Source organism: Gnatocerus cornutus, chromosome 2 (assembly GCF_029298725.1).
Source record: "Gnatocerus cornutus isolate USDA-ARS CGAHR chromosome 2, icGnaCorn1.1, whole genome shotgun sequence".
In the NCBI taxonomy this organism is placed as follows: Eukaryota; Metazoa; Arthropoda; class Insecta; order Coleoptera; family Tenebrionidae; genus Gnatocerus; species Gnatocerus cornutus.
In genome coordinates this window covers 13780112-13807387 of record NC_142234.1, presented here as the reverse complement: position 1 = coordinate 13807387, position 27276 = coordinate 13780112, and the positions used below count along the sequence as shown (strand labels likewise).

The window sequence follows — 27276 nt, the reverse complement described above, 5'->3', positions numbered from 1 at the left end:
GCACAATCTGAATTAAACTGAACTGTATATTCTCAGTTTTACGAGACGTTTTGCCATATTCTGCATGAAAAATTTTCACTTTTTAGTTACATTGTGTATTCCACGTTTTTCAAATTATTCCTACAAAAGAAAATTTATTCACACTCTATAAATTTAGTCCCAAATAACTGAAATATTAAACGGTGAGACTCTCTGCGGTCAATTTTGTTGTATTTCACTGGGAAGATTAGGGAAATTAGGGTTGCACAAAATTATTAATAACTTCATTAGAAGCAGCCTGCATAGCAATTGCCGCTTTGTGGTCATGTCATTTATATTCATTGCTAGACTGCAAGATCTAATGCAACATCTTGTAACTGCATTGTAGTCGTAATATGCTTTAGTAATTCTATTAGGGAACATAATGAAGTAATTGTTGACACAATAGTTCCTAATTGAAAAATAATCTTTTACGATAAAAAAATTTAGCATTATATTTTTCCTCCCTCTTTAACAAAAAGTGAAAATATAAATTCTCGGAAAACGGAAAATTAAACTTTTGACAGCTCGTATGAAAGATAATACGGCTTTTTAATTGTCTAGTTAACTTTCAGGCATTAATTATTCATTTTTAGTTTCCCGCTTCTGGAAATATTAAATAAGGTAGATCTAACCAAACGTCAAATTATTTCCGATATTAACTAATGAATCCAAATAACATAACAATATTTTTATATCATTAGCCCGGCGCTTCCACCATTTTTGTCATAAATCCATTTTTAACACTGTCAAATGTCAAATACCACAGGTATCATCTGCACGACCGCTTTCCTTATCTAACCTGCAGGAGAAATCGAATCCCACCACGCACCACTCTAAATATAATTTTAAAATCAACTCTTTATCTCCCAAACTGAAAACATAACACAAACAGAACGAATCCAGATTATTGATGAAGAACTCTCCAGCTCACGAGCAGACATCTTCTTTGCACGGTAGAACGACGTCGCCTTTGTCTCTTCTGATTTGGCGCCCGAGGCAGTCATTCTTCAATCCGAGTAGGCTCGGATCCACGGCCCACTCGATGTAGCCGATACAGCACATCTTTGTTCCTTCGTCGATTGTCTATTGTTCGCGGGATTACCGACGAAAATTTGGAAACGGTTTTTGACGGACGAACAGAAATGGAGATGTCTGACATCCAACTGTAAATTAATTTGTGAGGATTTTTTATGGAAAAACTAAACCAATGAGTCGTTGTTTTTGTACACTGTTTGTAAAAAGGGTATTTTCTTTGAAGTGATGGTGAGAAAAGTTCAAGTCTTTGTGTAACTCAGACTTATAGAACTTGGTAATTATTTTATCCACCTTTTTGCTTTCCCGCTTTCATCTCGCTGCAAATTGTTGCAAATCCTAAAAATTAATGTAAATTTTTAATTGAAATTTGTTAAATTAGTACGGGGAGATGAGATTAAAAAAGTTGAAATATCTCTATAAAACCCTCACTTAATATAAATCTCGAAGTCTAATGCTAATGAATGAGAGCGCTTTGAAATAAATTGAAATAAGAAAAGTTTACTTATTTAAAATTTATTCCATTGTTACGCCTCCTTCACATTCAAAATAATTACTTAAATTCATGCTAGATTAAATAATAATTTAAAACTCAGATACTCTGTCGCGTCGGCGTCGTATTGATTTGAAAATATTTTGTAGACGAAATAAAATGTGTCAAATGATAAACACGGTCCTGGAGGTCGTATTATCGTGCGATAAATACTTGTATACATTTGCACGATTCCGATGGTAGTTCAAATGCACGACTATGAAACCGTAGATTACATTTAGAATCCCATCTACTATATTAGCTATAACCACATGCATAATGGCATTGGTTAAATCGCGGTTTCTGTAGATACCCTCGGGGATCTAAGAAATGCGAAACTGCAAGCAAAACTCATAATTCGTATCTATACAATATACATGTACCAACATAGCCTTATACAAAGTGTTTGTACGTGTCTGATCTTGGGAATGATCAGATCTCGTGTGATTTAGATGAAACATTGGGAAGCATATTAACACGTTTTACAAAGAACTATTAAGCTCTACATTGTCAAGCGGATGTAGATGTCTTATAACTGAAACTAAAATCCTTATTGAATTAGTTTATTTTCAGTGATAAATATACAGGGTCCGGCAACACTTGTGTCCACCCCCAAAATCGTCTTTAATTTTAAAGAGAAAATTTTGAAAATTTGCATACGCTCACAGTTGACAACGCTCTAGAAGCTGGCGCAAAAACTAGATTTTTATCACTGATAGTTTTGGTGTCGCGACGCCGTAAAAATGTAACTTTTAGTTAATTGTGGGGGTTTGTGATATCAACCACTAATTTAATTTTTTTTCAATATAAATGTGTTAAAAATATCTCACTTGTTATTTTAGATTCAATGCAAATTGTCTTCAAAATTTGAGAAAAAAATGCTGTTTCATCAAGTTAGTTTCCAATTTCATTATGTCAAAATTGAGAACTACGTTTACACCCATCTGTCAACATCTTGTGTCACAAATGAAATCTATCCTTTGGCTCGCTTTAGATTGTAACAAAAGTCTTACTTGGTGAAATTATCGCTTTGTCGATGTTAATTAACGATTTGTGGTGTCCATAAAGTGCAACATGTCCGTGTTAATCAAAATTAACCTTTATAAGAGTGAATGAAGTGACTTGTGAAATTTTGGTGTAAACGTAGTTTGGCGCTGCACTGTCAGAATTTTGAAAACTAACTTGATAAAAAATTTGGCCGTCTGGCGACTCAATTATTTGTTGGGGTAAATTTAAAATTCTCCCAGTTTTAAATTTAACGTTACATTCTGTGTAAAATGAGTCCAAATAACTTGAGTTAGCTTCACAAATAAACGAGCCCTTGTTGATAATCTGGGGTCTATATAAGGTAATTTTAATTATTTTTTTTGAGACAAAAACAATGTTTTATGCCTTTGAGTTGTACACCAATCAAAAGAGCAGCTTTTATATTGCAATCATAAATTAATTTAAAAATAATTAAAATACTTAAATTAACACGTTAATAAATTGAATTCTTTAAAAACTCAAAACAATAATGCTTGTACATCCCCAATTACAAAAAGCCCAAGCTATCGTATCCCTGTCTTTATTTTATTTCCCTTGAGGCTTTTCTATTCCGCCAACTCCTATACAAAATGCATCCTTGCAGAAAATTATTGTGTGCTTTCATCTTTCTCTTATAGGAACACTTAAAACTGTGGAATTATCTTATATATGTCATCTCATGTGTGGTTCTTCTTTCATCTAACCGACAGTTCTACATTGAGCTTATGTGTAATCTAAAGGCTTTGAGAACATTTCGCATGTAAAATAACACTGCATCTAAAACAAAACGTACTTCCGAGTACTAAAGAACGTGAAAAATACTTTTTTCCTCAAATGTAATTAAATACAAGCTTCGATTCGCGTATTCGTGACTATATCCCCGGAATAGAAATTCCGGGTTCATCGAATTAGGTCCTTCCGGAATGTGAACTCATTTTGTTACCTAAGATGGCGTCGAATTAACAGCTGATTTCGTTCACTTCGAAGATTAGCTTCACAGTCTGTGTCGAGAGAGAGCGCTTTGAATTCACTTTATTATCGAAATAATTTAGTAATTGATTACCCTCATTCGAAGCAATATATGTGTGTATGAGTTTGAATTCTGTTTGATGTTGATCTGGCAGCTTTCCTTAATAAGACTTTGCCAACTGGAAAATTCCTTTCCTCCTCACACTTTGAAGTATCATCAATTTTTATCTTTTGGGTGCAATACTTTTGTTAAAAATTTAATCCGACGAAACGGTGTACGTTTAGGCTTAAATTCCCTTGTCCATAGTTCAACTAATTTAAGTTTGTGATTATATAGCGTTGTGGTTTTCCCACAAAGCTGGCAGCTCACATGCAGTCAATATGTTACACCTTTTTGTCAATTACAGCTCGTCATCTGGGGGTTAGAGAATGATGACCACTTTATAATGAGTCCAGAACAAATTTAATCTTGCAGAGTTTAGTTCACTGTACAACCATGAGGTCGACCTTATTTAAACGTGCTTCCACGCTGTAAATACATAATGTGCACTAGTTCATCTAATTTGAATATCAATACGAATTATACGCATTAACATCTTCCACACGGTTTGGAAATTTCATACATCATGCGTTGTAGCACCTACATTGTCTAATCTTATCGCGATTGTCGCATACCACGCAATTTGCATTTCTGGGGCGGAAGTTTAGCACACAAGAACCGACAAAAAACAGGTAAGTGTGTGTAGATAATTTCCCGGCGCATCCACCATATTTGTCTAGTTTAGAACTGAAATTTCTAGATAATTTGATGTGGTAGAACCACCATTTTTCGTAGTCAAATTGCTCGGAGCAGAGTAAGCCATTTCCATGCAATTTTTCTCTCCTAAGTGATATTCCATACGAGAATTCGTCACAACTGCAAAACCTAAGATTTCTTTATTAAGCTGGAAAGCTCTCGATTTTATTTTGAGTGCGGCGAAATAGGTGCTTTTTATCGCTCGACACAGCGAACAATGTCTTGAGCCGGTGTTTATTAAAAACGGTTTTATCATAAAAACGTGGATTTCCTGAAGAAAAAGGGTTCGAAGTGCAAGTTAGAAGCTGGCAAGTACTGATTATGCGGATCATTGTGTGAAGGTAGAAAGCGTTTTTGGCGAACTAGCGAGTGATTGGTCTGGCTGAGGGCGATAACAAGCGCAACGTTACAAAGGGATGCCCTGATGTGGTGCTTCGCCTCCCTTCTGGTAGAAAGCGGAAGAATGTTAATTATAAACAAAACTCACAACAAACCCTCCCGTATAAATGCACGAACAAATTCGCTCTAATCCAATTATTTAATTACAAATTACAGTTTTTAAGCATTAATTAAGCACGTTATACAAATTTCACTGAGCAAAGTAAAGCACTTCGCGAACTTAAAACAAATGCCTAACAATTTCTCAAGTCGGAAACGCCGGCGAGATAGTAGGCTATGGAAATTTAATTAGCTGCACTGAATATCAGTCAAAAGCTGATTAAATTTTAACAGATATATTTGGCCATCGGTTTACGTAATTGCTCTAATGACTTTGAAAATGTTTTCAGCAGTCCTGTCTACATCACCGTTTTACATTTCTAATTCTTATTATACCAAATGGAGAAAGGTTGTGTGAATAACTTGCCGGAACGATGCAAATGAAATGAATATAATATTACACTGAGGTTGGTTGGAGATAAACACAAAAACACAAATTATATAATTCTTACATAAATTATTTAAGTTCAGCTGTAACACTAACATGTGTAGAACTATTTGAATTTACCGCCAAAGATATTGTAGGGGAGAAATTTAATTTCACAGTCGGAAGCAGACGATATAATGATTTCTCAATCTAGTAGTGAACAAAATTCTTCTCTTTTTTAGAAATTGTATGTAGTAATGATCACATTGAAACCACTTACTTAAACTTTCTAAAGTACAAGATTTTAAAGGAGAATGATGGAATAAGTCGAGTTTTCTTTCATTTAAGCTTTGAAATAAAAAATCTGAGTTAAAACAAAAATTAAAAAGACACGTCAGAGAAATTCATGAATTTTAACATTCTCTCATAAAATAACTCTTTCGCTCCAGAATCGACTTCATAATACTCTTAACTAACTTTCCCAACCTGTTTAATATAAATTTAAAGGTACACATAAAGAAAATTTGTTCCTAACTATAAACGATTGATCATAAATTCTGTGTTTCTCTAAACAACTCTCAAAAGAAAACTAATTTGTTTTCCGTTTTACGCCTGCATGAATACATCTCCGAGAGGTAGAACAAACATAAAAACGTACAGTCAGTCAACACACCCACGTGTCAGCTTGTAATAATAATTATCATCTTTGATTTCTCTTGCTGTTTCGCTGGAGATATGGGGATTTGCGCTAATATTTCACAGGTACCGACTATAACAACATTCATCGAGAGTTGATTAATTTGCAATAAGAACGCCCAAGCATATCAGTGGGTGGAACCACACAAAGGGGAGCTTTGAGAAAGTGCCTCTAGCTAAAATATGCAAATTAGGTCCCTTATTTCGGCGGCAGATTCGGCCTATTCGAAACAGATTTGGTATTGATTTTACCTCCATAAGTCACACTTTGCAAGGCTGCTGAACCCTTGGGTCCCGCATATAAAGCACTCAATGGAGATAACGCAAACACTATTTTTGTTTCTTAATAGCTAAGAGATTCTGCATCCCCGAACGTTCAGACTGCTCTATACACTTCCGGGAAAAAACTACCGATTTCACATTCTAAACAAACTCACTCGAAATACGTTAAATTGAAAATTTCAGACCATACAGTATTCGAAAGTTATAAGCCGTGTACGAACTTTATTGCAAAATTCTGTGGCCGCTTTAATCGCACGTAAATGTGTTGGTAATTTCGTTTTAATGATTTTATTAATGAATGCAATGTTCGGTTTTAAATTTTTATGCTTACTTTTATTGTCTCTACATGGTGCGGATTTTTATGTATGGCCATACAGTAAATTTGAATGCCATTAAAATTTCAGGTTTTATTGGTTGCGTCGGCCGTTACAACGCAAAAATGAACAAGTGAGAACAAATATATATTTTATTTATTGATACAGACAGAAACAACAGTGTTTACTAACGGGACTAAATTGATTAAAACATGCACAAATTAAAAACGAAGCAATTTATATAATCATAAAGTATTGCAATGATATGAAATTAAAGTGGCATTCTTTCATTCAACCTGACAAATTATCGACTCTGAAATAAAAATCGATATTATTTACAATTTATTCTAAAGCTGCTTCAAATTTGTTTCTCATTTTCATATTTTTCAATATCCGTCCGATTTCCGGGTAATTTTCCAATATTAGGCCATTAGCTTTACTGACTTATGATGCATCGCACAGCTGTAGCTTCTATTTGGTGTGTTAATGAATTTCCATTTCAAATTTTGAGTAGCGTTTGCAAATTTCCAATTTGGCGAGCAAAAATTGACACCGGATTAGCATTTTAAATCCGGCTGCAAATGGCATAAATTACGCACCTACAGATTCATACTACTCTTTTTTTACAAACCGGCTTGGCCATTAACATGGCAGTAAGTCGATAACAAAGTTATCCGTTCACATATTTCCAACTTTGTTTAATTGACCGTTAACCAGTCCGTTTTCATCGAGAAATATTTCATCATCGATATTTTACGTAGAAAATGTAAAGATGCGTTTTATTCTGTATTGCAGTCAGTTTTTTTCTTTCACACGTTTTAACAAAATCAATTTATCGAAATAAATATTCGGTGAGAATTTCAGCGTAAATCGCATAAAATATTAGTCTCCTATGGGAAGAATACAAATTGAAATCGACCTATTTTTACAGGGATTGACTTACGTACGTTTTATATCCATCATAAATTACGCGCTGGAGCTTGAAAAATATATTGATTTTCTTCGTTATCTCAATTTTAAGTGAGTAAACTACAATTTCTTACTCTACTTTTGTTCTTATGTTTAAATTTTTGCACATTTGCGGCCCTTTATGACATTTCTATGAAAGAGAGGCAATGACGTAAAAAATCGGAGCTACCAACATCTTTAAAATTCCAAAGCTTTCGTCTTCGCTTCGCTCCTATTATCTGGTATTAATCTACGCGTGGTTCGCAGAAATGTTTAACGTATTGATCTGTTGCCTCATATCTTTATATTCAAGAAGAATATAAACCAATGAACATCTTTAACCTATTTTCCTTGATGAAATCTAATGTAATCGTTGCTGCACCTAATCCAAAGCGTTATCATTTCATTTCTAGACACCACAGAATACAGAATATTAAACACCTATTTGCTATTCTGTGCCTAAACTCTCTAAGAACTGGGACGCGAAGAGTAAACTAAACGGTAGTTATAAACATTGAAATTCTGGTAGTAATCTTTAATATACGTACTTGAAAATAGAAGGCGCAAGTGTTTTAAAATACAGTTTTTAAAATAGGAAAATCTTGGGTCTTCTGCGTTTAATATTATTACGAGTAGTTCAGAAAAATTTTAATTACGAATTACGATTCACGCCAAAAAAATCTGAACTTTATTTAGCATAAATAATAATCGTAGGGTTTATTATCAATTTATTAAAACCCAATAAAAGTTGTAACAATCTAAATATGATTAAATTAAATAACAAAAAAACTTAACAATATAATTGAAAATAGTTAAAGAAAACACATTACATAAAGGAATGCATTTTGATTGCAATTATTAATAATTCTCGGCGCAATTTTTCTAATATTTAAAATTCTTACAAAAAAGTACTACTTATAAAATTTAATTTTTGCATATTCGTAACGTTTATTTCAATTGATTTACTCATAAAATCTACTCCAATTTTTATTTTGCGCAATCGACAGCTTTGATTCTAACTACAGAAATCTACCCGGTGTTGGCGCTTTAGCCACATTCCGTCAGTGACAACCACCAAGGTCACATACATCAATCAAATAAAAAAAGTGAGGTTATATATCTCATGTCTGTTTATGTTGTTTTTTGAGTTCGAGATCTCTTTGCAGTTTTTATATAAAAATGGAACGCAGTCTTACATCTGATAATTTTACCAAAGTATGTAGAACCTGTCTGGTTGAAACAGATAATATGAGGAGCATATTTAACTCGTCTTTAACTAAATTGTTGGAGGAATGCACATCAATAAGGGTAAGACTTGGAAAAGTTGCTCCTGGATTTTAAAAAGGAACATTTTCAGGCATGTATAGACGATGGGCTACCGATCTCTATTTGTGGGAGTTGTGTAAAAAGAGCTAATGATGCTTATTCTTTTAAAATTTTGTCTGAGAAAAGTGAACAAACACTGAGAGTGTTTTTAGAGGAAGAAATTAAAAAGTCTAAACATGAAAACGAGAACTTGATAGACATTGTAGAAGTCTCCTGTAATGATTATGATAACAGCATGCCTAGTCCTCATGTAGAAATGAAAAATGAAACTGAGATTAATAAAGAAGCAGATTCACCAATTTGTGAATCAAATTCCACAAAGAAAAACACTAGTGGTAGGTTTAATGAAATTAGAATGATTAAGTAACTTAATCTGTTTTAGAAAAAATAAATTGTGATCAGTGTGGATTATCTCTAAATTGTAATGAAGAGAGTAATCACAAAAAGCATTGCCACTCAGAGGAGTTAGGAGGTCATGTATGTGCAAAATGCAAAAAACAATTTTCACAATTAACACAACTAAAAAGGCATCTCAGAGTCCACAAGTAAGTGAAAAAACAGTTTAGGACAACCTAAACGTTTTCCTCAGATTACAGAAAACTCATATTTGCCAGATTTGTGGCAAGATGTTCTATGGCACCAGTGACTTGACAATCCACCTGAGAGTTCACACCGGAGAAAAACCATTATCTTGTCCAATATGTGAAAAGGCTTTTGCTGATCCGAGAGGTTTAAACAGTCACATGAGAACCCATTCTGGTGAAAAACCATACACTTGTAAAACTTGTGGTAAAAGCTTTGCTCATTCTTCTGTTCTTTCAACTCACATGAGGACTCATACAGCTGAGAGACCTTATGTGTGCTCAACGTGTGGCAAAACTTTTGTTTATAGCCACAATTTGGCTATTCATATGCGCTCACATACTGGGGAAAGACCCTACACTTGTCAAGAATGTTTTAAGTCTTTTAGTTCAAGTTCCACCTTATCAGCCCACATGATGGTACACACAGGAATAAAAAGATTTGTGTGTAATGTCTGCGGGAAAAAAGTAGCACGGTCAGGAGATTTGGGGATCCATATGAGAATACACACAGGAGAGCGCCCCTATGAATGCAGCGTGTGTTTAAAAAGATACAGAATGTCCTCTCATCTCACAGCACACATGAAATCTCATACAGGTAATCACTTGTTACTGTACTTTTTAATTTAATTGTTGATTTATAGGAGAGAAAGACTTTATTTGTCCTATCTGCAACAGAGGATTTAGTAATGCAAGAATTCTTAATTCCCATAAAACAACTCACACTGGCGAAAAACCTTATGTTTGTCTTGTTTGTGACAGGGCATTTGCTCATAACAGCTCATTATCTGCTCATAAAAAACTTCACATGCACGCAAAAAATTCTGAAATTGTGTAATTATAAACTAACCATTAAGTACTTGTTTATTAAAATTTATATAAACAACATGTTACATCTTTGGTTTCTTAAAAAAATTTTAAAATCAATCTAATCTAAAGCTCCCCATGTAAAACATTACTTTGTTGCACATGACTTTCCACGAACAGTGATTGTGTAAACCAAGACACAATACTAAGAACCACAGTGGTATTAAATAAAGAGAGAATTGTCAACATTATAAGTAGGACAATATCTGGAAGGACGTTAAGGAGTTAACACTTTGCCCATAAATTTTTACGATCAATGACAAACACTACAACTATTTATAATGTAAACATTCAGAGAAAACTGATATCAAAGGATACGGAACATGGCCCTTTCCCATTTTTCTACCATGTACAGCTCACTAACCAAAAGGTATCGGAAGTACCAGTATTTGATCAGCTCGATAATGCCCTTCATTATTCAAACTGTCTTTAGTTACGCTGAACACTAAAACTTGATTAACGTTCTGTGGAATGTTGATTACTAATTTTAGGTTATGTTGAGGTGTCATAAACTCTATGTCAAAACCTAGTTTTTTCTTTTGGTTTGGTTGGTATTATAATTTCAGAATTTTTCACAAAAATAAAATTTTATTGCAATATTCGTCGAAAATTAAAACTAGAAGAAACTGCTTTAATAAAATGTTTAAAAAAAAGCAATATCTAATTTACTTGCCGATTATTTTTTTGGTCTATTTAGTGAAATTTAAATTATTAATGTTTATCAACCTGAATATTCAAATGTTGAAACACAAAACTTTGAACAAATGTGAACATTTTTTTGTATTAAATCTAAACTGCTTATGGTGTTTGATGCTGTAATAAACAAAAACTTGTTAGTATGTAATTGAAACAAACTAAGAAATATACATAATTCCATACTTTTTAAAAACTTAAATTTATAAAAGCAAATGTTCGTGTTATTTACTAACTGGCAAATAACATCAATAATAAGTCAATATGTTGCGTTTGCGAGTTAAAAAAGTTTCTTAATTATTCAACCACTTTGTTGGTGTATATTTGGTTGCCTAATACTAATACCCTTTATTTTAGAAAGTTTAATTATTTGGTATAACTTTAGCAGATCATGTATAAATAGTCCTTATTAAAAAGCGTTGAAGTTAAGTATTGTTCCCAGCCAAATAAAACCTTTTGAGAGCATATTTCATTTCTACTCATTATTATACAAGTTGATCGATTATCCGTTATTAAAAATGTAAATGGATGATTCATTCTTCATAGCAGATGAGTCCACCTCTTACATAAATCATTATTAACACAAAAAGTAGTAAAATGGTTAAATCTTAATAATGGCGTAATAGTTCACAATAATAAAAAATGACAAAACGTGTTATTAAAGTGATATCATTACACTAAAAATGAATATCCAAAGTTCTCTGTTTGCTAGTTGACTCCTTAATAGGAAAGACCCACACAAATCCTCACCAAACCCTGCTTTCGATTTCAAGGCAAATATCTAATGGAACCAATATCACCTGTTCGTGGGAGCATCTTACTGCACATTTATGAATAGGTAACTCAGTAACTGGTATAATTGTAATTGCAAATTCCCAAATACTGCATGCTCAAGAAACTGAAAACGAGTCCTCGTCCCTGAATACCCTTTTACGACGAGAACACCTACTTTCTTGAGTCAATATTTTTTCACCACATTCATGCAATCGTAAGACGTAATGGGTGTTAATGTGGGTCGAGTGGAGACAAACATCGCCTTATTTGAATAAATTTAATATGGTTTTGCCTGGTCTTGTTGATGACCTCATAGCCCCCGTATATGGAAGTGATATCACAAATCCCTTCCAAAACACCGCTCAATACCACAATCTGCAGCATGACTCATCTTTCCCAAAAAATAAAAATGCAAACTCTTGAAAGTACTTATCAACTTACAAATTATTGATTTAAACCGGTAAAAATGTTACTGCTGCACGAGTGATACCCGGACGGTCTTTAATGTTATTTATATCTTGAACAGACATAGATGAGGGTACCCTCTTTTAATGTAACGTCTGGTATCTGCAATGCAGAAGATCGAAGTTTATTTTTAGGGTCAAAGAAAGTAGACTGTCTCTTTGAAAGCAGTTTGTGAACTCTTTTATGGATTCCACCAGATTAACTGTTCAGCAGATGACGACGGTGGGCTCTATTATTGAATCAGCAAATCGTGTGGAAATGAGTTAATTATATAGTTAACTGAAATAATTACTTCATTAAAAATATTCTGCATCTTGGTTTCATCCCACATTTAGTGCAAGCAACCATATCCGGTGAAGACTTCCAAATTTGGTTAAAATAATTATAAAAGTCAACATTTTCCATGATGATGGGTTTAATTTTTTTATAGTTTAGTGAAAAATGCCGTGTGTTATTAATTAGCAATTCTTATTTCAATTGAAATCTTTCAAAAAACGTTACTGATTTTCTAAATTTGAAAATCCCACGAGAGAGAACAATGACCGGAAGGCACAGCTGGCACAAAAAAATGAAATTAACGTAGAAAAAAATGCTTCATTTTGGAAATTTGTCTCGTCTAATGGCTTATTTCTATAATTCGATAAAAAAGCTCTTAAATCAGTTCTCCCATTCATATTTTTTAAAAAAAATATCGATTTTGAACAGAAATCAAGAACAAGGATAACAATCTTCCGTTAGAAACCGTTGCTAGCCTTATGGAGGGGAACCAATCAGATAGCTTGAACTTAGGCGTTGGTCTGTGACGTCACCAAACTTATAAATAGCAACGCGGCTGAAAATCGAATCAAATTCGTTTGGAAGAAGCCATTGCTCGTATTTCCGAAACGTATTTGCAACTTTCTGCTATTTTTGTGGTGTAATATTAAACTTCAACAACCAAAATGGTGAGTAAACAAACTTTCTATCATTTCCTCAAATATGAGCGTGTTTTTCCGGGAAAACGTAACGATTTTGGCGTTTTTTTTCCTGTAAACGTGGCGGTTGTTCGGTCGCCATCTTGTTTCAACAAGCCGGTTTCCGTTGTTCAAGGGAGATTTTAAGTTTTACTTTTCTATTTCAGCGTGAATGTATCTCAGTCCATGTTGGTCAAGCCGGTGTCCAGATTGGTAATGCCTGTTGGGAGTTGTACTGCCTGGAACATGGCATTCAACCCGACGGTCAAATGCCGTCTGACAAAACCGTTGGAGGAGGAGACGACAGTTTCAACACCTTCTTCAGTGAAACTGGAGCTGGAAAACACGTCCCCAGAGCTGTTTTTGTGGATTTGGAACCCACAGTAGTCGATGAAGTTCGTACCGGAACTTACCGTCAATTGTTCCACCCTGAACAACTCATCACTGGTAAAGAAGATGCCGCCAACAACTACGCCAGAGGTCACTACACAATCGGCAAAGAAATCGTCGATTTGGTGTTGGACCGCATCCGTAAATTGGCTGACCAATGTACTGGACTCCAAGGTTTCCTCATCTTCCACTCTTTCGGTGGAGGTACTGGATCTGGTTTTACTTCTTTGTTGATGGAAAGATTGTCTGTTGATTACGGCAAAAAATCAAAATTGGAATTCGCCATCTACCCAGCTCCTCAAGTCTCTACCGCCGTTGTTGAACCCTACAACTCTATCTTGACCACCCACACCACTTTGGAACACTCTGACTGCGCCTTCATGGTCGATAACGAAGCCATCTATGACATCTGCAGACGTAACTTGGACATTGAACGCCCAACCTACACCAACTTGAACAGATTGATCGGCCAAATTGTCTCTTCTATCACAGCTTCTTTGAGATTCGATGGTGCCTTGAACGTCGACTTGACTGAATTCCAGACCAACTTGGTACCTTACCCCCGTATTCACTTCCCTCTAGTCACCTACGCTCCTGTCATTTCCGCTGAAAAGGCCTACCATGAACAACTCTCCGTCGCTGAAATCACCAACGCCTGTTTCGAACCCGCCAACCAGATGGTAAAATGCGATCCACGTCACGGAAAATACATGGCCTGCTGCATGTTGTACCGTGGAGACGTTGTCCCCAAGGATGTTAACGCGGCTATTGCCACCATCAAGACCAAACGCACCATCCAATTCGTCGACTGGTGTCCTACCGGTTTCAAAGTGGGTATCAACTACCAACCACCCACTGTTGTCCCTGGTGGTGACTTGGCCAAGGTTCAACGTGCTGTCTGCATGTTGTCCAACACCACTGCTATCGCTGAGGCCTGGGCTCGTTTGGATCACAAATTCGATTTGATGTACGCCAAGCGTGCTTTCGTCCACTGGTACGTCGGTGAGGGTATGGAAGAAGGTGAATTCTCCGAGGCTCGTGAAGATTTGGCCGCTTTGGAGAAGGATTATGAGGAGGTCGGCATGGACTCTGGAGAAGGTGAAGGCGAAGGAGGCGAAGAATATTAAGAAGTTGCAACATGAAATTCAAACTTTCCTAATTTTTTTTACGAATTTTGATTTACCTGAATACATTATGCAACCTATTTCTGTCTTTTATTCCCAAATCGACAATTTTTGCTGCAAAATATTCGGGTCTTCCTTTCTCGTTTTATGAATTATGATTCGTGCCTGAAAAACTGGATCATGGTAAAATAAAAGATCGATTTTATTTAAATAGTCAAATTGTTTTCTCAAGGTCTTTGATACCAAGATACCATAACTGCCATAACTGACTTAATTAATTCTAAGTAGGCCCTGTGGCAGTCATTTGAGATTTTGAGCACATATGTTGGCAGCACTGACTGTCAACAATGGCAAGCGTCGCTGACGGAACTGCTTGTATACCACCGAAAAAAGCAAAAATTGAAGAAAATCAAGAAACATGTAAAGACGGCGTTCACGAAACCCTCATAGATTTATCATCCTTTAAATTAGAAAAGATCCTCCACAATAATACAAACAGAAAAACCGTGTGCCTTAAAGGAAAGTTTACTTCAAAAACTGGAGACGCTTTGGTTCTTTTAGAGAAAACCGCTTTCGCCGAAGAAAACTTAAAAGAAGACAGTGATTATTTTACTCAAAGCAGTTCGTTAGAAAAAGTGTTTCATAACGATATTTACGGAAACTATAACTATTTTCCGCAAGTTAATCTAAACTGTAAGATACATAACCTCAGTTTGTTTCATGTATTGACTGCGTGATTTTAGCCATCAAAGCGACGATTATTCATCCAGCTACTGAGCAACACTTTGTGAAGTATTCGCCACAGAACTGCCGCATCATTGATGAGACGCCTCTGATTTACGAAAAAGCTGTGCTACCTCACTTAACCTCTCAACAGTTTTCTTTGAATGTTTGTAGTGGTTTGTAGCCTCATGGCGTTTTGCAATTTTGCTGTTTTAGTGGGTTTATAATATCTTGGAGCACAAATCGGAATCTGAGCGCATTGTGTTTGAAGATCCTGATCCTGAGAAGGGTTTTGTCTTACTGCCTGACTTAAAGTGGAATGGTGAAGTTGATACTCTATATCTACTGGCTATTGTTAGAAAACGAGATATCAAGTCGTTGAGAGATCTGACAGGGGAGCACTTGCCTTTACTTAAAAATATCCAAAAGAAAGGAATAGTGAGTATGTCTAAATAACACCATATGTTACTCAAGTGTTGTCTTTTAGGAAACCATAAAGACGAAACATGGTCTCAGTGGAAACCAGTTGAGGATATATTTACATTACCAGCCCTCATTTTACCATTTACATGTTCACTTTACCTACATTAAACATGAGGCACCAGGTATTCTAGCTGAGAGAGCACATTTACTGTCTAATGTAATCAGCAATATAGAGCTCCTTCCTGATTATTACCAGAAGGTGACTATACCGTTTGTCGTTCGTGAAAACGACGCGCTTTTTACAAAAATTGAAACAGTACAATGTAGTGATGTCAATTAGACTAAGCAAAAATCTCTACAAAACTGTAATTTTAGAAATCAGACCTCGTTTACAATCCGTCAATGTTATAATCAATTTAGCTCGCACGTTTCATAATGTTCGTGTTACACTCAACGACGATCATTTCGAAGTTGCAGCTGACGAATTATCCTGCAAAGTTTGTTGTAAAGATATAAAGACAGTCCCTGGTTCACTCAGCTCGCTAGTAGTCGCGGAGTCCTATATTTCATTCCGTTTTGCCACCGCGAACAGTTTGGAGGATTGGGGTAGTTTTAAAACTGAACTCCTAAGAAGTTTGGATTCTACTACAAACTCCGTGACTCAGAACGTATTTCTAAAACTACACACGTCTTACAACATTCAGTGTAAAAATTGTCTACAAAATCTAAGCAGTTCTGTACAATTTGAACGCGTCTTGCCTCTCCCATCGGAGAATTGCGAGCCAAACGATTGGTTTTGTCATGCACATGGAAGCGCTAATAAAATCTCAATTCTAGACCCCAAAGAAGCCGACGTTTTTTACGGAGCTTGTTATTGTCATCTCAACAAAAAATTAATACAAAATGTTCGCGAAAGCGACAACTTATTGATTTGTAAGAGATGCTTGAACTGGTTGGGCCAGTTGAAAAATGACGTTATAAAGTTTTGGTTTAACAGCGTCGTTTTTACAACTGGGGATACTAGTCATTGTACGATCGCTTTGAAAGATGTTTTTGTGACCCTGCAAGAAATATTACACAATGTGTTGTTCAATACCGCCAAAGTTATGTTGTGTTGTCGGAGTTCAAAGTCACAATTTGACTATATCTTGTTATGGATATTAGAGAAGCAGTTGCAGGTGCAAATCAGTGATTCTGAGGGAGTACAAAATTGTAAAGTAGCTAAAGTTCTGTTTAGATACGAAAGTAGTTCTAGTGAAGTAGTGAAGCAATGGCATGCGGATACGAGTGTTGTGAGTGTAGATATCTCCAAACCTATGACAACTGAACTCTTGAAACATTTGTATAGGTGTAATAAAATTCTCCCCAAATTGTTTAGCGAGTCGAATAATTTTTATATTTCCTATTTGATGATGTATGAAAATAAATAGTTTTTCAAAAGGTGCTGTTTTATTCCAAAACTACTTTAAATAAATATATTTCGGTAAAAATATGAAAACAATCTTTAACAATTAGGTACAGTCCCACATCACAAAAAAAAAAACTAAGCCCCTATAGTAAAAACGATTCATAAACATTTGCACTTAATACTTGTAATTTTTCATATCCTATCAACTGTTGTAAAAACTGATCAGGTAGTGTCTTCTTCGAGAACAGGCCGTTTAGTATTGGTAAGAGTTTCGCCAAGGGTTTTTTCATATTGAAGGGATTGATAAAGTCAGTGGTTTCGGTAGTTTTGCCGTTTTCTTTGACACCATTGCTATTGTAATATTCTGATAGCTGTTCAGATAGCACCATGAATCCTCTAGTTGTACAGTGGGTTACAAGCGATTTAACTTCATCCGTTTCTAGAAGCTCAGAGGTTTCTTTTATCTAGAAAAAAAGTTACACAACTGAAAAATGAGTAGTTTGAAGTATTTACCACTTTCTCATATACATCGTTAGTGCGAGAGATTTCTGGTAGAATGTATTGTCTCAAGTTTTCTATAGGATTGTCATTATCAGTTGCCACAGCAGTCTGAATGGACCAAAATATGGCCTCCACGTCACTTAGTTTTAATTCTTTTGTCAGGTTTACTGGTTCTAGAACTTTCCTACACTGTAAAACATAAATTAAAATAATATCAAGAAACTTTAACATGACTTACTGTTCTGTCTACTAATCTATTCAGTTTGCTAAAACCTGTGTCCATTAAGTTTTGACACAAAGATAAATATCTCTCTTGCATTTCTGATGTTAGAGCATTTGGATCTTTATACAAATGACCTCCAACTATACTCAACTGAATCTTTAAAGTCACCACCAACATAACATGAGCGAAGATCGTGCAAGCTGCTTTACTAAACACCAATATTTTCAACTCATTCCACAAAGTCAGTTTATTCTCAGGGTGAGTTTTTATCTGTTCTATCACTTCATCAGTGTTGATATTATTGGAGATGGTCTCATTTAACGCTACTGACAAGTTTAAAATAGTCTGATTACAAGTCCGTCCAATGCTTTCGAAGTGCTGGTGCTTCCTATTCCTTTCCAAAAACTCTATGGTCTCTTTGTCTTGCCATTCCTTAAGTTTCTGCTGAGCGTACCTCGTTAAAAAGATCGAACCACCAATGATAATGCCGCCGACCACAAACTTGTTGCGATGACGGCTGAAAAAACTTCTCACTTTTGAAAATACAGACATTTTACTACACTATTTGGAACATGTTTCGGTAACCTCAAAAACTGATAAGCAGCGGAGTTGACTTGAGTAGAAAAAATACCCAAAGAGGGGCACTTCAAGAGTGAAAATTTAAAGGACAGCTTCGATAATGCCGATAAACTTTGAACTTGGGACTTTCACGGTAATGAGTTAGTAATTTAGTCAAAAGTACAGTTATTTACAATCGATAAATGATGATACTTGTAGAGTGGGGAATTTCTTGAGGGCGCAAGCGCTACGATCAGCTGACAGCTACTTTGAGGTTAACATTTTTTTGAATACTGCCCAATTATTTTTTATTTTAGTTTTGCAATGAATATAAATCATTTAATAAATTCCCAGGGTAAGATAACCCACTTGAGAGATCTCAAATTAATTTAGGGTTAGTTATTAGCCTTCCAATCTGCCGGACTTGTCTTCGCAATGGAGGAGACGACTTAACATCAATAAGAGAGTCAAAAGCAGCCGAAATGTTACGTGATTGCAATTTTTGTACTGTACGTAACGCATTCTCGTTTAGTGCTGTACTTATTTTTTGTTAAAGGTTTTACAGAATGATGGCTTACCTAATCAAATCTGTATGAATTGTTTACAAATGTTAGAACAGTGTTATGCATTTAAACAACTTTGTGAACGTTCAGAAACCACGCTGCGAAATTCTGTTAAAAAGAGCCTTAAATCAGATGAAGATTCTGTGGACATTTGTGTTTTTACAACTGCTGAAAAAAATGAGGAGTTTGGCCATGAAAACTCATTAGATGCCACAAACTTTAAAGATGGTCTGTCTACTGAGGCCAGTTTACCAGAGTGGTATTGCCCCTGAACTCACATTTATTCTATATTAATGCGATTTCTTAGTGATAACTTCCCTATAACTGATGATTTAATATCATTCTTGGAAAAACCGCTACCGCCTCCTTTACAGTATCAATGTCAACACTGTAACCACTCTTACAGTGAGCAAAGAGACCTGCAAATTCACCAGAGTATACATAATCCCGATTTAATCTGTTCAGCATGTTCAAAAAAATTCACAGGTTTAAAATTCTTTAATCAAACTTTTGTATTAAGACAAACTTTTAGGTCGGCAAACTTTAAAGAGACATTTAAAAATACACTTCATCCGGAAACCCCACGTCTGTAAAATCTGTGCTAAAAGTTTCTCTGAGTCTTATGCTTTGGTGAAGCATTTGCGCCACCATTCTGGTATTCCCCGCGAAAAGAAGCACTTCTGTGAAGACTGTGGTCAAGGGTGAGACAACTCAGTTTTAAAAATTGTCTTAAATAGTATTTCTCAGATTTTCAGAGCCCTACTATCTCAAGGTGCATAGACGTAAGCACACTGGGGAAAGACCACTAGCTTGTCATTTGTGCGATAGAAGTTTTGCAGACCCGCGATCTCTTAAGACGCATGTTATGATTCACACCGGCGATAGGCCTTTTAAATGCAATTTTTGCTCGTAAGACGATTTTTACAAGTGAATTTTAATTGTTGTCTGTTTTTAGAAAGGGATTTATTCAGAGTGCGAACTTGTCGAAGCATTTAAGAGTCCACACGGGAGAAAAACCGTATTTGTGTAAAACGTGTGGAAAACAGTTTTCACAGTCGTCGAGTTTAGATAAACATTCTAAATTGCACAGAGTGGAGAACAAGGGTGCATCTGTGATAAAGGATAAAGGAGACATTAAACTAGAAATGACGTGGCTTGGCCAGACATAGTTATTTTTATATTTTTATTATTTTGTTCTGCGATTTTATCATTTATTTATTAAACGATTATCTCGACGTTGGATTTTAAATTCCCCGCCAAAGTCTAGGAATTTTCGTTTCACCAGTGAAATTTGGTGTCAGTGAAATGATGGCTGACATGTCAATCTTGTTCGAGTTTGTCCAAAATTACTCATACTAAACCAGTTCCCAAGTGGTCGTGTCTCACTTGTTGAATAAGTGTTTCCAAATCACGAAAATCGGTAAAATTTATCGACAAGTTCCTGATAACGATTTCCCGAATCTCAGTGCCCAACCCTTGCTTGAACAAGGTATGTATGACGTAATTTGTTTTTCTTCATTCACAAATTAACTTGTTTACGCTTATCTTCACAAATACAGTATGCCGATAAGTACAAAGAAATAAGAAGATAGTAATATTGAAATAAATATGAATGAACTTCATTCTCAACAATTTTATCGGAATCGAGTCAAAATGGCGGATTATTTTACTACGTTTACAACAAAATTTCCATTCATAAAATGCATCGTTGCATAGTGCACGACTTTGGAAGTAATGAATTGGAATTGATTTATGATAGCATCGTTAAAGGCAGCTTTTATGAACGACACGTGGCGGTTCGTTTTGGTCCTTTTCGAGTCCCTTGGCTGTACTACAAACTTGTTTGAGCCTAGTTTTTCCTTTTTTCATGGTTACCACCTGTTGCTTTTTTTGTCTGCTGGTTTTACGTAAAAATGTAAAACATGAGCCTCTTTACCTACTTCTCAATGTCGTGAACTTGTTTATGTTGTTTGTTAAAGTCCATCGTTAATGTCTCATTTTGATCTTTTTATCTGCTGGCCTCCAGCAAGATGGAACGTAGTTTATCTTTAAAATTTAACAAGTCTAAACAAGTTTATTGTCAGTACTTAGGCGTATCGTCACCGCTGTTGAAGTTTAATCAAAGCCATAAACAGTTTTATTCCATCTGTTCGGATGACATGAATAAAACCGTCTGCAAGTAAGATATTTTTTTGTCTTTGAAGTAGATAATTGATCTATACTTAATTGAATTGAAGGGCTTATTGTGAAATTATGCCAAGCCACAAGACTAGATTAAGAAAAAACGAACTTAAAGTTTACAATTACCGGAGGAAATTTGTGGTAAATTTCTGTTAAACTTCAATACTTCCTGATAGTAATAGAAACCTACCACGATTATTGACAGTAATTATAATTTAATCTTCTTTTTTTAAGTCTAGCTTTAGTGTCTTACACAGACGGTTTATTTATAGTGCGATTTTAGACGTTTATTATCATTATCATAAATGAATTAACTGATTATTATTATCGTAACTGCATCGGCTTTGCTGCCGTTGCATTTAAGTTGTCGAGAAAAATTCCTGCGAATAAACTTTTTCTTAAGATCTTCTGTTGTTTGTTATTAGAGACATTTATTAAATCAAATGTGTTGACCTCTTAAGTACTTGGTGTCTTGAAGGGTCAAAATTATTGGGATTAATCTCACTCAGTTATAAGTTTAATGGGACTGAAAGTTTCGAGCTTCGAGTTTAATTTTGTCTTGCAGTTGTCATTTATGTGGATGTGATCGTGTTCATAATAAAAAGGATGTTCTGAATTGTTTATTTCGAGATATGATTTGATTGCTAGTTCTGTAAAACGAAACAAGTTTTAAATCATTTATGCTGCAGGCACCGTCTTCAACAGCTAACAGTAATTAATTCTAGTGTATAGAATAGGATGTGCTTTGCGTAAAAAGCTGCTGGTAGCAGTTATAAAATTCTATAATTTCAAAACGGGCTTGAACAGGAAATGCTTTTTCTAGATAATCTAAATGTTGGGTGTGGCAAATAGTTATTCCATTATATTTTTTTGAATTCTTATCTTATCGATTGTCTTCTGAAGATAAGCGCTTCCGGAATGTAAGAAAACATCTATCAGTTAATCTGAAAGTTATACCGTAAGCTTGTTTAATGTCAACATCCTGGATATGCTTTTTTATTTAATTTTCACCGGGATCTGTGGTAAATCTAAAAAAATATCCTACTTGTAATCGGTATTATTGTTATTAGCTTTTTGGTAGTTTATTCGGACAGAATTTCTCTTTTCTGTAATTTTTTATGGATGAGAAAAACGTTAGTAGTGGTGAAAAAGACATTTTTTTTATTAAGTATCTAGGTTAGTCAGGTCGTTCATGTACTTTTGGAATTGAGCGCAGTCTATACAAGTACGTAATTACTAGGTCATGAAGTGCAAGTTTCTGTAATTTGTTGGTAATAATTTAAAAATAATGATGACATCACAATTTGCGATAAATATGTACGTATTTTTTTCTTGGAATAATCAAACAATGATGTCCAGTTTTTTGCCCATTTTTAGCGTCATGGGTTCAAGGAGCTCTTTTTTAATTTAAATAACATTCTTACGTAATAAAGGTGCATTGTTTCAGAACTATACTTTTGCTATCTCGAAATACTTTTATTTGCCCATGTTAACTGTTTTATTTGCCAAACAAATTTTGCAAAAATTGCAGTTCAATTTTCAAATAATCTGAATTTCACTAGAGTGAAGAGATGGTCTGATTATTAGTACTTCTTTTTTATATAACTCAGTTGGCCATTACTGGCTTTTATTAATCAATTTATGTCTTCATCAGCATAAAGTTTTAGTGTCAATAATTATAACTGATGAAATGTTTGCACATTTTCCTCGTATGAAAAGTACGTGGGTCGTGGGCGATTATTTATCACGATTGCCCTTGATCTCTGTCTTAATTTATTGGCATTCCTTCGCAAAAGTTTTGTTAAAAATAACTTGGCAGAACGCTTTTAAAAATCAAGTCATTCATTGACTCCAGGCGCGCAAAAAATATTCTCATAACTTCGCAGAAACTGATTGCTGTCGTTACAAAAACTGCCAAATTTACAGTAAGGTTAGTACTAATTGGGCATTTTAATCAGTACCGATAACATGTATCAATTTTCACATAGATAATGACATCACTGATTGCACCCAACCATGGTTCTTTAATTAAATCAGTGTTTTTGCTTTCAGATCCACATTAATCTGAATATCTACATTGCACAACTTGTTGTGAAATGTAATTTCCGCTAATACAACGTTGGACTCTATCTTCTACTAAAATGGACTCCAGCAGCACCTCAAGCATTGAAAAATGCAATTGCGACAAATCCGAACCATCTCAAGAGAGTGACAGCAGCAATTCCGAATGTTCCTCAGCACCGAAAGATAAAAGAATCAAAATTAGTCTCACATCGCTTGGCTTGAACCTACGACGAGGTCGATCAAAACGTAATAAGAAATCGAATCAAAGCACACCGTCCACGTCTTCGGGAGCCGGCACGAGCAAGGAAATCACGAAGAAATCGCCAAAATGGGGCATCAAATTCAACTGCACCAAAAAGGAACCAAAAGTCGCGTTTGTTGAAGAAAACACTTGCTGTAAATGCACGTGTTACAAAAGGACTGAGGAACATGAAGGGGGTCCGAGCACGCTTTTTACTAGCGAAGAGAAAAATAACGATGTTCCTACTGAAACTGTGAACGATGGAGAGTTTCATGATGGAAGGGAAGAACATCAGAACGAAAACGAAGAGGGGGAGGGAGTTCGGGGCATTTACGGGATCTCCAGAAATTCGAGTTGTTTGTGCATTGGTCCATGGGATATGCATTGGTAAGTGAAATCTTCTCTGATTGTGGCCGAATGTTCATTTCAGCCCATTTGTTTAGATAAGTAATTTTCGATTGAAATGAAACAATTTCCACTTCAGTCGGTTGTTTTCCAATGTTGCACTAAAATAAATGCACTTGTTATGTATCGGAGTGGAAAACAAGCACTAATTTCTATTTATCTTATCACAATATTTTAAATTTAAGACTTTGGAACGCAAAAATTTTGCATTCGTTCACCTAGCTTTTCACCACACTTCCGACGGGAAACAATTTCCAATGTCGAAATAGTATGGAATGGGACGGGGTGATGTCAGCCTGATCTTATCTCTGTAAATAGTTGGATTTGTTTAAAACTTATCTCGTTTATTTTCGTTTAAGGCAACGTTATGATATAATTTAGTCTGTTTACAACACATCAACGTAAAGTAACGTGTTTTTCCTCCTGGTTTTTCTAGGATCCGCACTGTTCACGAAGACTGTGATGAAGCGGCCAGGTTGGCACGCGCCCGTGAAATCGAACAAGGAGTTGAAGCACCCGCAAATTTCCGACCTGTAAGAAGAGTTCAGTTATTGTGCTCCGACATGGATTCGGAAGGAAGTCAAGTACCGAGGAGGCTACAGCTGGTTTGCCCTTCAGACTTACCTGTCGATTCCTTGAGGGCACTCTTCCAGAACCATGTGACTTTAAGGTCGTGTCCGTTGGATACGATCGCAGGTTGTCACACTCAGGTCGATTTTATCCATTGTCTAGTACCTGATCTCTTGGAAATTACAAAGTGCAGCTTCTATTGGGGTGAGTGGACAATTTGTTATGAACGAGTTGGTTTTCTTTGAATGAGTAATTGCGCGACCTAGTTTTCTAATGATGTGGACTGGAAAATTTACTAGTGGTTGAAGATCTGGAAAATTACATTGTTGAGTAATGGCGCCGAATTATGAAATAGGATGTTTTTGAGAATAACCGTGTAAGGAACTGAAATATAAACCATAAAATCTAAGTACATTTTGAATACTTTCAACCATAATTATATAGTTGTGAGTAATAAAGTTTTTGACACAGGGTTATAGACGAGAAGTTGCATTCTTTTTACACTTTTGGTTACCTAAAACAAACAAGATAAGTAACACGTGAGCATTAACCAAAATATATTTTTTTTATTATGAAATGTGATGATTATAAATCTATTTTAAATATGATAAATTTAATTTTCTCTCGTTGCACTCAATCTAAAACTTGAAGAAAACATGTTGAAGAAGTGTGTACCGTGTTAATAATAAATCATAACAATAATAACTTTCAATTTCACGTGTTGTATTTTTTACCTACGCAACAAGCCAGATATTTTCTGTAGCCACTGATAACACTAATAACTTCTATTTGTTGGTTTACGAGAGCTGAACATGATCATGCATTGTCGTAGACCATAGAAAGTTATTCTTATCTAATAAGTTTTTGTTGTATCTGACTGTTCTGATTATCTTTAATTTTCACGAACATGTTGACAGATTTTACATCTTAAATAAGATAATTCGTAGAAAAACCTTTTTTAGATTAAAACTGATTTAATTTTAATTGCTTAAATGACTCACTTCAAATTTTATTTCAGGAAAAATGGACCGCTACGAAGCCGAGCGCCTCTTGGACGGTAAACCTGAAGGCACTTTCCTTCTGCGCGATTCAGCCCAGGAAGAGTTTCTTTTTAGTGTCTCTTTTCGAAAATACGGTCGATCATTGCACGCCCGAATAGAGCAGTGGAATCATAAATTTAGTTTTGATTCGCACGACCCCGGTGTTTACACATCAGATACAGTTTGTGGCCTTATTGAACATTACAAAGATCCAAGTAGTTGCATGTTTTTTGAGCCTATGTTGACTTGGCCTTTACACAGGAACTTTACGTTTTCTTTGCAACATTTGTGTAGAGCTGCCATCGTAAATCGTTTGACTTACGATAATATTAATCACCTCCAGTTGCCTAAGACTTTGAAGAGTTATCTGAAAGAATATCATTACAGACAGAAAGTGAGAGTGGAGAGGTTTGATGATGATATGCAGTGGCTGGATTTAAGGAAGGCAACGTCGTAATGTACAGTTTGATGTGTTGATTGTTGTGCATCTGTTTAGATGTGAGAATTTGCGGCATTTTTGTCAAATCTGTGCAATAAGATCTGGATCGATGTTGTGCCGTGACAGATGCGTGCAAGTTTTCATATTGTTTTGCTTGTAACTGTCTTTAAAAAAACTAGTAATAGCTAGTAACATATCATTTTAATTCTGCTACCATTGTAACCCTCCTGACCTTTAACCCTCTCAATATGTGATAAAAATATTGGCGTTTTAAACTTATAAAGTACTTAATTTTGATTTAGCGATTACAAACTTTTGTTACATATAATTTGAAGGAGGGTTATAAATATGTTGCAGGCTGTGGTGCATAATTCTTCAGAGTACTGTGTATTATCCAAATAGAATTTACAATTGTTATTAAATGACACTTGTTATTTTAGAATGAGGAAAAATTGAAAACGGTTTTGTACCTGATTAGATTTTTTATCTTCTCAGTAATTCGTATAAAATATGGTCGAAATCTTTCTCAGTATTAGTAATGCCTGAAACTGAAAATTCAGATATTGAAAGAAGTCTGGTCAAGTTCCATCTTTCCAGTGTCTGAAATGATGTGCTCTCTCCTTGACCAAGCAAATACTCGCATTTAATTATTAACTACCTTACGAATTTGCTAGTCATTGAACAGTTACAGCCAAGCAATGATGCTCGATGTATTTTTACTTAATGTGTGTAACCCAGTGGGACTGTGCCGGAATGTAAAATGCTAAGTATTAATTTAATGGCACTAACTAATTATTTTCAGCTGTCTTGGCTGTTACAACGTTACGATTTTGTACATGTAAGCTAATGTTAAATGTAAGAGGTGCCAAATTGTTTTGTCTCAATGCACTTAGTTTTCCGTTGTAATAATTTCGCCATTTGAAATTAATAGGTTTTTACCTTTTGTAACAAAAAATATATTTTGACTAAAATAAATATAATGTAGAAATTAGCAATGAAAGATCGTATTTTAAAATATCGAATAGCAAATTTAGTTGTTAGCTTTTTAGGTAATTATTTTTTAAAGGTATATTTTTAATATAAAGCATTACTTTCAATGAAAGTTACAATGCTTGTAATTGTTACAATAAAGTGGTATTATAATGTTTGAATAATGTAAAATACTGTATTAAAAATGAAAATGTGATTATAAACTATGTTTATTTGAATATTGACGTTTTATTTACGATTTAGCCTAACTTAGCGTTGAAATCAATTTTTCGAGATAAATTTGAATTACCCGC

The 27276-nt window shown here is 35.1% G+C and overlaps 8 protein-coding genes and 1 long non-coding RNA gene across 9 annotated transcripts; 7 read left to right on the top strand and 2 right to left on the bottom strand.

Annotated features, from left to right (window-relative positions):
- Positions 1-8540: 8540 nt before the first annotated feature.
- LOC148179263 (uncharacterized) lies at positions 8541-10276 on the top strand. Its single transcript, XM_088029815.1, has 5 exons — positions 8541-8789; positions 8839-9142; positions 9190-9352; positions 9397-9986; positions 10033-10276. The coding sequence occupies exons 1-5, from the start codon at positions 8661-8663 to the stop codon at positions 10224-10226; spliced, it is 1380 nt and encodes a 459-aa protein (XP_087885941.1). The 5' UTR covers positions 8541-8660; the 3' UTR covers positions 10227-10276.
- ghi (ghiberti) lies at positions 10235-10884 on the bottom strand. The gene is made up of 2 exons (XM_088029823.1): positions 10574-10884; positions 10235-10461 (listed from the first exon to the last, which is right to left on the bottom strand). Exons 1-2 carry the CDS (start codon positions 10668-10670, stop codon positions 10322-10324), a joined length of 237 nt encoding a protein of 78 aa, XP_087885949.1. The 5' UTR covers positions 10671-10884; the 3' UTR covers positions 10235-10321.
- A 2118-nt stretch (positions 10885-13002) lies between these two features.
- LOC148179261 (tubulin alpha-1 chain) lies at positions 13003-14734 on the top strand. The gene is made up of 2 exons (XM_088029818.1): positions 13003-13131; positions 13308-14734. Exons 1-2 carry the CDS (start codon positions 13129-13131, stop codon positions 14655-14657), a joined length of 1353 nt encoding a protein of 450 aa, XP_087885944.1. The 5' UTR covers positions 13003-13128; the 3' UTR covers positions 14658-14734.
- Positions 14735-14955: 221 nt separating this feature from the next.
- On the top strand, positions 14956-16140 carry Dcps (Decapping enzyme, scavenger). Its single transcript, XM_088029822.1, has 4 exons — positions 14956-15347; positions 15398-15543; positions 15594-15815; positions 15865-16140. The coding sequence occupies exons 1-4, from the start codon at positions 15002-15004 to the stop codon at positions 16138-16140; spliced, it is 990 nt and encodes a 329-aa protein (XP_087885948.1). The 5' UTR covers positions 14956-15001.
- Positions 16130-17240, top strand: LOC148179259 (E3 ubiquitin-protein ligase E3D). The gene has a single exon (XM_088029820.1). It carries the CDS (start codon positions 16130-16132, stop codon positions 17228-17230), a length of 1101 nt encoding a protein of 366 aa, XP_087885946.1. The 3' UTR covers positions 17231-17240.
- Positions 17241-17261: 21 nt separating this feature from the next.
- On the bottom strand, positions 17262-18484 carry Pex3 (peroxisomal biogenesis factor 3). The gene is made up of 3 exons (XM_088029821.1): positions 17948-18484; positions 17722-17898; positions 17262-17672 (listed from the first exon to the last, which is right to left on the bottom strand). The coding sequence occupies exons 1-3, from the start codon at positions 18482-18484 to the stop codon at positions 17352-17354; spliced, it is 1035 nt and encodes a 344-aa protein (XP_087885947.1). The 3' UTR covers positions 17262-17351.
- Positions 18485-18712: 228 nt separating this feature from the next.
- On the top strand, positions 18713-20288 carry LOC148179257 (uncharacterized). Its single transcript, XM_088029819.1, has 7 exons — positions 18713-18845; positions 18890-18999; positions 19047-19312; positions 19361-19539; positions 19586-19754; positions 19801-19962; positions 20009-20288. Exons 1-7 carry the CDS (start codon positions 18815-18817, stop codon positions 20220-20222), a joined length of 1131 nt encoding a protein of 376 aa, XP_087885945.1. The 5' UTR covers positions 18713-18814; the 3' UTR covers positions 20223-20288.
- Positions 20289-20352: 64 nt separating this feature from the next.
- LOC148179255 (suppressor of cytokine signaling 5-like) lies at positions 20353-27201 on the top strand. The gene is made up of 4 exons (XM_088029816.1): positions 20353-20542; positions 23287-23926; positions 24381-24718; positions 25533-27201. The coding sequence occupies exons 2-4, from the start codon at positions 23376-23378 to the stop codon at positions 26009-26011; spliced, it is 1368 nt and encodes a 455-aa protein (XP_087885942.1). The 5' UTR covers positions 20353-20542; positions 23287-23375; the 3' UTR covers positions 26012-27201.
- On the top strand, positions 20612-23273 carry LOC148179256 (uncharacterized). The gene is made up of 2 exons (XR_015769596.1): positions 20612-21232; positions 21291-23273. It is a non-coding gene; the product is annotated as an uncharacterized LOC148179256 (long non-coding RNA).
- Positions 27202-27276: the final 75 nt, after the last annotated feature.

Coding starts and splice junctions, on each gene's coding strand:
- LOC148179263 (XM_088029815.1), top strand. CDS start 8,661: ATGGAACGCAGTCTTACATCTGATAATTTTACCAAAGTATGTAGAACC. Junction 8,790..8,838: donor AGGAATGCACATCAATAAGG/GTAAGACTTGGA, acceptor GAACATTTTCAG/GCATGTATAGACGATGGGCT. Junction 9,353..9,396: donor AGGCATCTCAGAGTCCACAA/GTAAGTGAAAAA, acceptor CGTTTTCCTCAG/ATTACAGAAAACTCATATTT.
- ghi (XM_088029823.1), bottom strand. CDS start 10,670: ATGAAGGGCATTATCGAGCTGATCAAATACTGGTACTTCCGATACCTT. Junction 10,462..10,573: donor ATGGGAAAGGGCCATGTTCC/GTATCCTTTGAT, acceptor ACGTCCTTCCAG/ATATTGTCCTACTTATAATG.
- Dcps (XM_088029822.1), top strand. CDS start 15,002: ATGGCAAGCGTCGCTGACGGAACTGCTTGTATACCACCGAAAAAAGCA. Junction 15,348..15,397: donor TCCGCAAGTTAATCTAAACT/GTAAGATACATA, acceptor GCGTGATTTTAG/CCATCAAAGCGACGATTATT. Junction 15,544..15,593: donor CTCAACAGTTTTCTTTGAAT/GTTTGTAGTGGT, acceptor TTGCTGTTTTAG/TGGGTTTATAATATCTTGGA.
- LOC148179259 (XM_088029820.1), top strand. CDS start 16,130: ATGTCAATTAGACTAAGCAAAAATCTCTACAAAACTGTAATTTTAGAA.
- Pex3 (XM_088029821.1), bottom strand. CDS start 18,484: ATGTCTGTATTTTCAAAAGTGAGAAGTTTTTTCAGCCGTCATCGCAAC. Junction 17,899..17,947: donor ATAGATTAGTAGACAGAACA/GTAAGTCATGTT, acceptor TATGTTTTACAG/TGTAGGAAAGTTCTAGAACC. Junction 17,673..17,721: donor ACGATGTATATGAGAAAGTG/GTAAATACTTCA, acceptor CTTTTTTTCTAG/ATAAAAGAAACCTCTGAGCT.
- LOC148179257 (XM_088029819.1), top strand. CDS start 18,815: ATGAATATAAATCATTTAATAAATTCCCAGG. Junction 18,846..18,889: donor TCATTTAATAAATTCCCAGG/GTAAGATAACCC, acceptor ATTTAGGGTTAG/TTATTAGCCTTCCAATCTGC. Junction 19,963..20,008: donor TTTAAATGCAATTTTTGCTC/GTAAGACGATTT, acceptor GTCTGTTTTTAG/AAAGGGATTTATTCAGAGTG.
- LOC148179255 (XM_088029816.1), top strand. CDS start 23,376: ATGGACTCCAGCAGCACCTCAAGCATTGAAAAATGCAATTGCGACAAA. Junction 23,927..24,380: donor GGTCCATGGGATATGCATTG/GTAAGTGAAATC, acceptor TGGTTTTTCTAG/GATCCGCACTGTTCACGAAG. Junction 24,719..25,532: donor AAAGTGCAGCTTCTATTGGG/GTGAGTGGACAA, acceptor ATTTTATTTCAG/GAAAAATGGACCGCTACGAA.